Raw genomic sequence first — 12,601 nt, forward strand, 5'->3', positions numbered from 1 at the left:
CGGGAGCCAGTGTGAGGAATCCCGCCCGTGACAAGGTCATGAGGAAGGAAGCTGACATACGCAAGGCGTGCTCAGACTTCAGGGACCCCTCTGGAAATTCCTAAGCATGTACCCCAACAAAAATCTGCCGGCTTTTGTGCTCTGCTTTTCCACTCTTCTGACATTTTCTGGAAAAAGTCAATTCAGGGCTTTAGTCTTCTGCATTTGAAAGAGTGTTTCAATCCAAAAACCCTCTGATGGCTTTCTAGCCTGCTGCAGGACTCTGGAGTGTGATTGTTTGAGGCCTCCTGACCGCAGGAGGCACAGGAAGCTTAAAACATCCTAGGAATGTAGGAGCTTCCGAGGAGTCAAAATCTTTAGAATAGGACTGATTAAAAGTTTCATTTTTTGGGTCAGTGCTTGCTGCCAAATTTTCATATCCTTTATTTTTAGATATAGTTGGTATATAGAAAAACAAGTAGTAGACCTGGTATTAGCAACATTAGATCTTTGAGTTAAGTACCTTCTTTGTTATATCCCACTGCACCTTTGTTCTATAGAGATGTAACTTTAATGCGCTAAGGAGATGCAGATTAAAGAAAAACACTTCAGGGGAAACAAAATTAACATTCATTAAGGAAGAGAGCCAAAAAGTGTTAACAAGCCTCTTGGCCAGAAGATAATGTAAATCACCTGAGACCTTTTGTATACAAAATGATATACGGAAAGAATCTGGGTTGCGAATGCTACATAATTTTGTATTACCCATTGATCTCCGTGTTTTATCAAAAGTATAAAAGGCCTTCTGAACAATAAAGGATGGGGGCCAGGGGCCAGGGGCCAGTTTCTCGGGCCAGCTTCTCGAACTAGTCTCTCGGCCTGGTTTCTTGGAACTCTGGCTCCCCCCGTGTCTCTCTCTCTCTCTTCTTCTCTCCCCTTCCCTCTCTCTGCTCTTTACTTTAACTTCAGGCTGAATCTCCACCTGGGGCGCGGAGGCTCGCCAGGTCTACTTACTTGCTCTGGCTGTTAAGACCCGCACGAAAGGGAGCTTAAGGCGAGGCACCCTTAGATATTCAAGCGGGCGCCGGTGGCCCAACGTAGATGGTGCAAATTCCTTGTCTGGAATTTTATTGGCCTTCCGCGTAAACCAAGCTATTCAGCCCTCTTCCTCCACTTAATCTTCCTACTACGCTACAGTTTCTTAATCTAATCTTATATCAATCAATAAACAAGTCTTTCCACGCCAACGCCGTCCACCCTTCGAATTCCCTGGATCCACCGGGGCTGGACCCCGGCAGGCTGCTGTCTATGGGGTCGCAGAGAGTCGGACACGACTGAAGCAACTTAGCAGCAGCACTCAAAGGAATCCAGCCTGTCTCTGTGAAAGTTCAGTGGCCCTACTTGAGGATGTCTTTGCATAATTGTGATCCTTGCAAAATTTCAGTGTGAAAGCTCCTTATGTGTGTGTTGCTGGGGGTGGGGATGGGGGTGCCATAAGGGGAGGGGTCGTTCTACAGACTAGGGAGGAATCTTGAGGGCCAGACCTTCCCTTCCAAGGGTCATGCAAATCTCCAGACTCTGTGAATTCAGTGAATACAGTTCAGTTCAGTTTAGTTCAGTCGCTCAGTCGTGTCCGACTCTTTGCGACCCCATGAATTGCAGCATGCCAGGCCTCCCTGTCCATCACCAACTCCCGGAGTTCACCCAGACTCACGTCCATCTAGTCAGTGATGCTATCCAGGCATCTCATCCTCTGTCGATCCCTTCTCCTCCTGCCCCCAATCCCTCCCAGCATCAGAGTCTTTTCCAGTGAGTCAACTCTTCACATGAGGTGGTCAAAGTACTGGAGTTTCAGCTTTAGCATCAGTCCTTCCAAAGAACACCCAGGACTGATCTCCTTCAGAATGGACTGATTGGATCTCCTTGCAGTCCAAGGGACTCTCAAGAGTCCTCTCCAACACCACAGTGAAAAAGCATCAATTCTTTGGCACTCAGCTTTCTTCACAATCCAACTCTCACATCCATACATGACCACAGGAAAGACCACAGTGACACCGGGACTCATCACACTTGAGCTTTCAGCCACAGGACTGCTGTCTGGTGCCAGACACCTGGAGCCTGGAAAGGGCCTCCCTCTCCTTCCTTGTGTGTGTGCTCCCTCGCTCAGTTATGTCCGACTCTTTGCAACCCTATGGACTATAGCCTGCCAGGCTCCTCTGTCCATGGGATTCTCCAGGCAAAAATACTGAAGTGGGTTGCTGGCCTTCCTCCAAGGAATCCTCCCAACCCAGGGATCCAACCCAGGGATCCAACCCACGTCTAAACTGCATCTCCTGCATTGGCAGGCGGATTCTTTACCCCTGTGTCACCTGGGAAGCCCCCATACTACTCGTAATGTTAGCCAAAGGCCTAGAAGCATTGAAATGCACCCTCCTTGGTGCACTGAAAAAACACTGGATACAAATTAGATCCCACAGGTTTTCCATAAGAGAAGACACAGAGCATTCAAAAGCCAGTGCCTGAGTGGGACACAGGTCCTGTAGTGACCTGGGACCACCTGCAAGGCCTGGGATAGGATGAGTAGGATGAAACAGTTTGTAAAAAAAAAAAAAAGCAGCGTCCTGTAGCTCACATCATTCGCTCCCTGATGGCGCTCATTTTTCTTCTGATCTAGGCAAACCACCACGTTCTTGATGTTGTAGCAAAAGGGAACAAGCCAGCCCAAGCCTCGCCTCCTTTAAACCCCTTCATCTGACCTTGCTAAGGCAAACAAACCTCAGAGCGCGCCTGCAGGTTTTGAGTTGTTCACCCCAGGCCCGACCCCTCAAGTCCTCCGGGGGCAGGGCGCCAGGGCCTCGGGAGCGGGGCGACACGAGGGGCGGGGTCATAGGCGAGGTAGGGATTTCGGGGGCGGGGCGCCAAGGGCAAGGGGCGGGGCAAGGGCGGACGCGGCGCCAGGGGCGGTGTTACGGGGGCGGAGCCTCGGGGCGCACCGGGAGGACTCGCGGCCCCCGCGCGGGACGGGGAGCGGCGGGGAGGGGCGGAGGGGAAAGGCCTGGGGAGAAGAGTCGGGTCCCAGCTTGGGCCCGGGGTCCCCGATCCAGTTTTGCCCGCGGCCTGGAGCGATCGAGGCGCAGCGGCCCGGCCGGCACCCACGCCCATCGGAGCGCCCAGAGCCCGCGGGCCCCGGCGTCGAGCTCAGCAGCGTCAGATTCCGGCGCGTCTCTAGCCGCCATGGCTGCGGCCGCGGGCCTGCGGGCCTTGGGAGCGAAGGGGTCGGGCTGGCTCCAGCGCGGTCCGTGGGCTCCACTCACCACCGGCTTCTGCAGCCGGGGGCCGGCCGGGATCGGGCGGCCGGAGCCGGGGCCGCGACCCACCATCGCGCGGCAGCGGGACGGCATCAGGTCAGCGGCCCGCCTGGGTGCGGGGCTGTTCCCCGGGGGGTGGCCGGCGGGACCCAGGAAGAGAGAGGGGCGCAGGAGGCCGGCTGCCAACCGTGCCACCCCACGCAGAGTCCAGAGCGGCTCCGTCGGTGGTCAGCTCCGCCAGCCGCAGAGCCCAGTTTATCCATCGCAGTCCATCTGTTCGGCGGGAGTGTCCGACGTGAAAAGAATCCGCGGATGCGGCGTTTACGGAGGTCCCTTGGCTGGGCTCAGTGGCCTGTGGGACCCTGCAGGATTCACACCGAGGATTTAAGTGGGGCTGCCAGCGACGGTGCCAGCACTGCCCCTAAACCCCAGACCGAGTCGACCTCGCATTTGGACTCAGCGTGGGCAGCCATATGGGAGGCCCCTCCGCTGCTGTGCCTTTGAGAAAGCCCTTCATAGAGGGCTCTGGGCCTCACAAACATGACGTGGCTCCAAGGCGCCGTCAGGCTTAGCCGAGCTGCTCCTTGGCCCGCAGCCAGAAGTGCCCACGTGGGCGGTAAATAAATAGGTCGAAGGACACACTGTACTGAGCTCTGCCCTTTGGCTCAACAAGCCTAAACCCCTTTTACAAAAACATACCTGGGCACACACTTGAAACTGGACGGTGGAGTGGTAAAGGCAGAAGGCCTTCAGCTCCATCCAGGCCTCACCTTGACGACTGCCTGGCCCAAGCAAGAGTGCAGAGGGAGGCCTGCCTGACATGTCTTGAGTATTTAGACCTTACAAATCAAGCAAACTGTAAGATAGGTCAATATATTTCCTTCTGTCCTGACAAGTAGGCAGTCCTAAAATCTGGTGTGTGCGAGCGCACAGTGCTGAGTTGCCTGATTTTTTGCCGCCCTATGGGCTGTAGCCCAGCAGGCTCCTTTGTCCATAGAATTTTGCAGGCAAGAATACTTTGCAGGCCACTTACTTCTCCAGGGGATCTTCCCTACCCAGGGATCGAACCCACATCTCTTGTGTCTGCTGCATTAGAGGGCAAGTTTTCTTTACCAGCTGAGCCAGCAGTGAAACCCAAGACTTGGAAGGCTGTTTGAGTCCTCAGGCTCCGAGGAGCTCCCCCAAAGCAGTGGAGAGCACTCTTGGCCTGCAGCTTTGTGCTGTGCTTCCCACCCTGCCCTGGCACTCCTCACCTCTCCCCCACTCCATCCTGATGTTCTGCCAGGGTCTTGGCACACAGGTCCGAGACATCCTGTGCAGCATGCCCACAGTCTGTCCACTCCTTCACCCCCTACACTTAGCTGCTCACAGCCACCCCGTAGGCCTTAGGGTGCCCACTGCAGAGCCATGGAATTCCAGGGTTTCAGGTGACTTGCAGTGGGGTGTGGAAGGGTGTTGTGATTTCCAGGTGCACACATCTCAACATCCCACTAGACTCCTTGCTCGCCAGGAGGGGTACCGCTGGAAGGGGGCCTGTCGGAGCAGAGTTCTCCAAAGTGCAGGGCCAGGGCAGGGTACTTTTATGGGCAAAGTAGGGCCCTTAAAAAACTATTTCTTCAAATCTGGCCCATTTGGCACGGCAGCCAGATGGCAGAAGATGTTGTTGATTCTCCAGTGTGTGTGTATGTGTTTTCAGTTGCTCAGTTGTGTCCGACTCTGTGACCCCATGGGCTGTAGGCCATCAGGCTCCTCTGCCCATGGGATTCTCTGGGCAAGAATACTGGAGTGGGTTGCCATTTCCTCCTCCACAGGATCTTGCCAACCCAGGGAGCAAACCCACATCTCCGATGTCTCCTGCAATGCAGGTGGTTTCTTTACCACTGAATCCCTGGGGAGGCTCCCCGATTCTCCAGAGGTAAAATAAACATAAATAAGAAAGGAGGATGTCAGGAATGGTTTAGTAGGAGGGAAGCAAGCCAGCACTAAAGCAGAACGATGTCAGGCACTGAGGGGTGAGCTGCAGCCACTCACTGAAGTGTCCCTTTCAGCAGCCGCCCCTGTGCTGCCTCCTGTGAGGGCCAGTGCTGAGTGTGGTGCTGTGCTCGGTGCTGCACGCTCCTCACCCCCAACCCTCCCTGCAGCCACCAGGTGTTATAGATCACGTCATCCCTGCTTGACAGTGAGGAAATGAGTTCAGAGGACGGCCTGCCGGAGGCCACACAGCTAGGAGGCAGGAGGGCTGACAGAGAAAGGCCCATCTGCCTCCAAAGCTGCCCCCACTCCTGCTGAGCCATTCCAGGGTGCTCGCCACTTGGGTTTAAAAGAGATGCCAGGAAACTAGACGAAGTGAAAATCCACAGCAATTGGTGGAACTGGCCTTGCAAAATAGAAGTGCTCTTTTTGGTCATGAATTCAATCAACAGATACATGTTGAGTGTCTCCTCTGCATGGGAGCCTGGCAGCGTCTTGCCCCACAGACCTGTGAGTGGTTTAAGACAACGGGATAGACTCCAGGCAGCTCACTGAAGCATCTACAGGGACCATCTCTTGCCTTGTAAATGGAAAGTTTACATTTTTATCACCTGCCCTGGTGGTGACCTCACTGTAAAGGAGATCCCCTTTCAAAAGGGGTGCTGTTAAAGCTCCAGGTGCAAGACAAGGTAGCTGCTGGGGAATTCAGACCAGCGAGATTCTCAGGAGGTGTTACCCACTGGGTTTGATGACCTTTGACATGGAACCGAGCAATTGGGTCTCAATAACCCGTTGAACAGCAATCCAGGATGGCTTTCTGAGATAAGCAAAGACAGGGGGTCTGTTTGGTCACTGGGAAAAGGAGGCTTAAGGGGCACCTTGGCGGGAGAGTCCAGAAGCCATGCTAGTGAACTTGTGGGTCTGGAGCTCAGAGGTTTGAACTGAGGCAAAGATTGGGCATGGTCAGCACAGAGGTGTAGCTGATGCTAAGGCCACCGGGAAGTTGCCTGGGAGGAGTGTATGGAACAGGAAGAGAATCCTGAGGATTGTGGCATCTAGAGGTGAGCAGAGGGTGAGGAGCCCATCCCCAAAGTCAAGAAGGAGTGGCCAGAGAAGCACCAAAAAAACGAGAGAGGAGGAACGTGCTTCCAGAAGGCAGGTGGGATCACAGCAGCATTGAGTTTAGTTCTGGCAATCAGGGGATTCTTGGTGGCAACAGCCTTAGTGGAATGGCAGGAACAGAAGGCTGGTGATACGGGGCTGAAGAGCAAACTCGCAATTCAGAGCACACTGACAGGGTGTGTGACGCTCAAGCCAAAGGATTAATGGGACACACAGCAAACCACGGGCATCTGAGGACTGGCATCTTTTTACACAATTTTGCCCAAGGCCTTAGGATTTAATTTAAGCCTATGTCACCGATGAGAGGGCAGCTTTTTAGGTTTGTCACAGTGAGCACACTAATTATTTTACTGGAAGGTTTATCAGCAGTCTCCACCACCGCCAGAATATAGGTTTCTGGGGCTGTCAGCATATCAGCTATGAGTCATTTTTGTGCTTAGGAGAGAGTATGAGAAACCAAATGATGACTATCACAACCACCTAAAGATGGCAGCAAAACCAAAGTGGCATTCTGGAGAAAGTGGTTATTCTTAATGCTCCAAAATAAATTCAGTCATCGATGGGTTTCCCAGAAAACAGAGGCACAGAGGCTATTTAAGGAAGATGCCAGGTGACACACACCGCAGTGGAAATACCAGATACAGAATGAGGAAGGCAGAAAACACACAGCCGGAGATAGCTGGGAAACAAAACACACAATAATCACCTGGCATCTAGCTTGTTGACCGTCCCTTAGAAGAGCAAAAACAAGACATTTCTGCGTGCAGGCAGCAAGGTGACAAGCCAGGTTATTCCCACCAGCTCATGGAGAACCGTAAAACAGCAAGCAAGCCTTTGAACGCTGGTTTTTGAGGGACAACATGGCTGGGAGACCCTCTTGCTGCAATGGTTCTGCACGTATGATTTTGCTGGCTTGCACAGTGTCACCACAGGAAAGGTAGGGAGATGCACATGCCGGCTGGCGTCTGCACCTCGGCTGCCTCTTCCACGGTGTTGGGGGAGGAGATTCGGGGGCGTGTTTTCATTCCTGGCTCCTTCTCCACCTATTCGTTCTGAAGAACAAGGGGAAGAAGCAGGGTAAAGGTGGCACTGCATGTCGGCCTCCTCCAGCCCCCACCCGTCTTACACTCCATGCAGCCACTCAGCCTGGGTGGTGATTGTGTTGAAACTCCTGCGCCTTGCCCTTTCTGTGGAGGTGGCAGTAATAGTTCCGAGACAGACTTGGGAAAAAAAGGGAAACAACTCGAGAGCAAGGGCAAAAAAGCCCCCACATTTCAGGTAGTCCCCTTGTTTTGACTGAGCTGTCACTCCAGAGAGTTGACAAACCCTCTCCTCTGAGTGCCCACAGCTCTCTTTTCCAGGGTTTTAAAAATAGGTCCCCAACCCCTCCTACATTGTTGGTGGGAATGTAAATTGGTGCAGTCACTATGGAGAACAGTACAGAGGTTCCTTAAAAAACTAAAAATAGAACTACCATATGACCTGCAATCCCACTCCTGGGCATGTATCGGAGAAAACACAATTCGAAAGGTTACATGCACTCCAGTGTTCATCGCAGCACTGTTCACAATAGCCAAGACATGGAAGCAGCCTAAGTGTCCATCGACAAGAACGGTAAAGAAGATGTGGGGCATATACATATATATATAATGGAATACTCCTCGGCCATTAAAAAGAATGAAATAATGCCATTTGCAGCAACATGGATGGACCTAGAAAGTGTCATACTGAGTGAAGTAAATCAGAGAAGGAGAAATATCATATGCCATCCCTTATGTGAGGAATTTAAAAGGAAATGATACAAAAGAACTTAATTACAAAACAGAAAGAGCCTCACAGACTTAGAAAATGAACTTATGGTTGTTAGGAGGAAGGGATAGTTAGGGAATTTGGGATGAGCATGTACACACTGCTATATTTAAAATGGATAACCAGCAAGGACCTACTATCTAGCACATGAAACTCCGCTCAATGTTATGTGGCAGCCTGGATGGGAGGGGTTGGGGGAGAATGGATACATGTATATGTATGGCTGAGTCCTTTCCCTGTTCACCTGAAACTGCCACAACTTTGTTAACTGGCCATACCTCAATACATAGTACAAAGTTAAAAGAAAAAAAAAAAAAACAGCTCCCAAATTGCTGCAGGGGTCCTCATTTGTTTTGACTGGCACCCAACCCAGTAATTATATAATGTTCTTTGCAGGAACATCATATTGAGTGATCCAAAGAGAAGAAATGCGCTGTCATTGGCCATGCTGAAATCTCTCCAGAGCGACATACTTCATGAAGCTGAAAGCCAGGATCTGAAGGTCATTATCATTTCAGGTATTGATGAAATGTCCATCCTCAGCATTCTGCAGAACCCAGAAGAGGTGTCTCAAATTTCTATAGTTAACTAGGGCATTATTTTGAAGCTTCTAAAACTGGACATGGCAGGAACCTTGGTACTGACACTATCTGCTGTGGAAATCATAGCAGACATTACTGCGCAGTAAAAGCATGTGTTTCCGTTTTTGGTGGATACTGAGCATTGCCACACGAGGCTATGCTGAGAACTGATGTCCTTGTGGGCCCTATGTGATGGGTTTAATCGCCAATCCTTTTGGTAGACTGCCTGGTCGGCTAGGACCAGGCTGTTAGGACATACGGTGGGTTTGTCTTCCGACTCTTACCAGGCTCTCAGCTGAGATGTGCAGCCTTCTTCAGTGGTGCCAGAACGCGTGCCAGATTTTGCCCAGTTCTTTCCTTGCTCTTTTTTCCAGTAAGAATTTTTAGGAGATGAGCTGGTAATGATGGTGGTGGTATAAATAATACCAACATCAGTATTTTAAAGCAGCCGCAGACGAGTAATATGGAAACTGCTCTGTGATGCTTTTGTATTTCTTTAATTAAGGATCAGCGTTTCTGGAGAATGTGACCTTCTATAAGTAGATGAATATACATTTTCAACTGTTTTATGTGGTGAAGATAAAAGAAATACAGCTGGTAGAGATCAGCAGTCCTCTGACTGCTGTAACCCAGATACGTTGAAGGCAGCTCACTTCCAAACGACACTGTTCCTTGGCTTGCTTAAAGGGAACAGCACTTCCTGTCACAATTGCCATGATCAGAGGAAATGTAAAATGTTACCAGCTCATCATGGGATCACATTTTGCTGTTGTTGTTAATGACCACGACAATTAAACCACCTCCTCAGGTCCCTCGTTTATAAGATAAAGGCATTCTCTTCATGTCCTGACCTTCCTGATTGCAGCCCTTGGGGTAGACTAATAGATAGGGATGCTGCCAAAGGCTCTGGTGGATTTCTGTGGCCCTCGGTGAGTTGATACACTCAGGCCAGGCCAAGTCTCAAAAAACAAAGCTGAGACCAAAGGAACAGCTCTGAAGATGGCTGGTTGCTGAGCTCAGTTGGTTACCAAGGCTTCTCCTTTTCATAATGCGTATTTTCACTGGTCTCCACCAGGGACCTTCTGAGAGCCCTCCCCCTGTGCGGTCACCATAAAATACTGGCCATAGCTCTTCCAGCTAACTTGAATTATTCTTATCAAAATCAGGCCATTAACTTTCTCTAAAGCTGTTTCCATAGTGAAAGAAATATAAAACAGAAACAACGTTCTCTAAGTGTCCAGAGCATCGATTCAGTCACTCCCTGCATTTATTCACTGGACAGGTAAGTGACTGTCCCAGCTCTGGCTGTTCACATCTTTGTCTTTTCTTTTCTCAACTGGAAATGTTGCAGCTGAAGGGCCTGTATTTTCTTCTGGACATGATTTAAAGGAACTGACGGACGAACAAGGCCCAGATTATCATGCAGAAGTATTTCAAACTTGTTCTGAGGTAAGCCAGAGTGATGGTCAACATTGCAAGCCTGAGAGTGATAACTGTATTAAATACTGAATTAGGCTTCTAGTTTACAGATAAGTATCTAAGCTATGATATGTCACCACTGCAGAACTGAAAACTCTGTGCTCACTGGTGAACCCTTCCTCCAAGCAAATATTTGGTTTCAACTTTTCAGAAGTGACTGTGGTTAGCATTTGATCATGCAATGGGCCAAAGAAAGGAAAACACACACTGCTACTAAGAGTTGCCATCCCTGCCTTACGGGGTACATCTTGGTATCCACGTCTTAAGTAAGAAATAGAGAGTAGAACTGTACCTTTTCAGAAAAGAAAGAGCTAAGATTATTACAATTTTTAAAGTTTTAAACTAAAACAATTCTGTCAACGGGAAAGAGAGCATTCATAACAATAATGATTTTAAAAATTATTTCCAAACCCTTCTTTCAACTAACCTTTATAATCACTGCCTCCAAGTAGGAAAATTAGCCTCTTCATTTTTCCTCTTCTCCCTTTTTCTGTCTCTTTAACCACATTAAGAAGGGAAATTGACAACAGATAAAGAGGAGGAAGGGGGTTCCCTGGTGGCTCAGTGGTAAAGAATCTGCCTGCCAATGCAAGAGATGCTGGTTCAAACCCTGGGTGGGGAGGATGCCCTGGAGAAGGAAATGGCAACCCATTCCGGTATTCTTGCCTGGAAAATCCCATTGATAGAGGAGCCTGGCGGGCTACAGTCCACAGGGTCGCAAAGAGTGGGACACAACTTAGTGACTAAACAACATCAACAACCTATCGGAGGGAGAACAAAACTGGGGATGACTTATACATGTGTCAGATCAACCGGGTAATCAGAAACATAGAATCCACCTTAGGTAACGCACTGTCCAGTTAATGAGCATCTCCTGAGCGCCTGCTGTATGCATACCTGCAAGATACTGAGGGAAACAGAGGGAAAAGAGAATTTCCAGCCGACCTGAAAACTGGAAATCGACTTGAGAAAGAAGATGTATAAAGCAGTTTCATAACCTGAGCCCTAGGATTACTTCACCTAATTTCTCCTTCATACATTTACTTATTCATTCATTTCTTTGGTCATTAATGATGCAACAAATACTTGAGGGGACCTTTAATGTAGACCAGACAGAAGTGAACATCAGAGAGGGGAAGGGGAAGGTCACTGGGATACGTTCTTGTTTTCCTTGCCCTTCCAGAAACCCCTAAGGAGATCAGAGTTTTCATTTTGTGGAGGGACAAACCTGAAAAGTGATTGACTTGACTTCATAGCGGTGGAAGCAAGTCAGAGCCAAGACCTGGTCTTTCGTTTCACGTTAATAATGTTTTTGGGACATTCTGCTGTTTGTTTGCTACGACTCGGTGCTTTTAAAAGTTATTTTCCTACTGATACGTTTGGCCAAATAGAAAATCAGCAAAGAGAACCAGCAGAGCCCTTCCATCTTCCCCTAAATAGCCTGCTTTTGTCACTTTGCTGTGATACCTTCATGAACTGAGATCTTAAACAGTCAGCAAAAGGCCACAGGGGAGCCAAGCTTCTTCGGAGGACAAAGGCGAGGTTTCTTGGAAGCTTCTACCATATGGATGCCCCCAGATCACTGAAAAAGACACAGACAGGACCTTGTCCTGACATAGTAAAAGAGAAGTTGAAGTGTATTGACTTCTTTAAGAATTTGTCTAAGAAAATAAAATCGTCCCGATAAGTCTGAGCACCATGAACTTGTGCAAGATTTCAGTTTGCAAGTGTTACCAGCAGGCAGACTGGAGCAGAATGAGGCCGATACTTCCTCATTTTGTTCCTGCATGAGAAGAGGTGAGGGCTTCCCTGGTGGTTCAGACGGTAAAGAATCCGCCTGCAATGTGGGAGTCCTGGGTTTGATCCCTGGGTTGGGAAGATCCCCTGGAGGAGGGCATGGCAACCCACTCCAGTATTCTTACCTGGAGAATCCCCATGGACAGAGAAGCCTGGTGGGCTACAGTCCATAGGGTCGTAAAGAGTTAGACAACTGAGCAACTAAGCACTCACAAGAAGAGGGGATGGTGGAAAGGAAGGAAGATCCGTGGACTGGCTCTGCATCTGAATGTTAACAGTAGATTCGTCACTGAACACAAGTGCCGCATGAGGGTTAATTACTTACACATCAAGAATGGAGCAAATTGAGGAGGAGAAGAAACACTTGGTCAGGGTAGGATATTTTTAATGTTAGCGATCTACTAGATTGCCTAAGTTATCACTCACCAGGTCATGTGAAATCTCAGGCCTTCTTAGACGAAAGGCGGGAGACAGACTGTGCTGCCCATTACAGCCAATGGACTTTTCACACCCTCAGTTGACCAGGCAACACATGACACGCAAAGCTGAAACAGC

At 49.6% G+C, this 12,601-nt stretch overlaps 1 protein-coding gene across 3 annotated transcripts in view; it reads left to right on the top strand.

Annotated features, from left to right (window-relative positions):
- ECHDC3 (enoyl-CoA hydratase domain containing 3) overlaps positions 2,987-12,601 on the top strand; it is a 33,859-nt gene continuing 24,244 nt past the window's right edge. The window contains exons 1-3 of one of the 3 annotated variants that reach the window (XM_018057004.1): positions 2,987-3,383; positions 8,586-8,707; positions 10,122-10,219. In XM_018057004.1, the coding sequence (XP_017912493.1) occupies positions 3,214-3,383; positions 8,586-8,707; positions 10,122-10,219 (390 nt within the window). In that variant the 5' untranslated portion in view covers positions 2,987-3,213. The remainder of the gene's footprint in view (positions 3,384-8,585; positions 8,708-10,121; positions 10,220-12,601) is intronic. The other 2 variants (XM_018057005.1, XM_018057003.1) reach the window with 2 other exon arrangements.

The sequence above is a fragment of the Capra hircus genome, chromosome 13 (assembly GCF_001704415.2).
Source record: "Capra hircus breed San Clemente chromosome 13, ASM170441v1, whole genome shotgun sequence".
NCBI lineage: Eukaryota > Metazoa > Chordata > Mammalia > Artiodactyla > Bovidae > Capra > Capra hircus.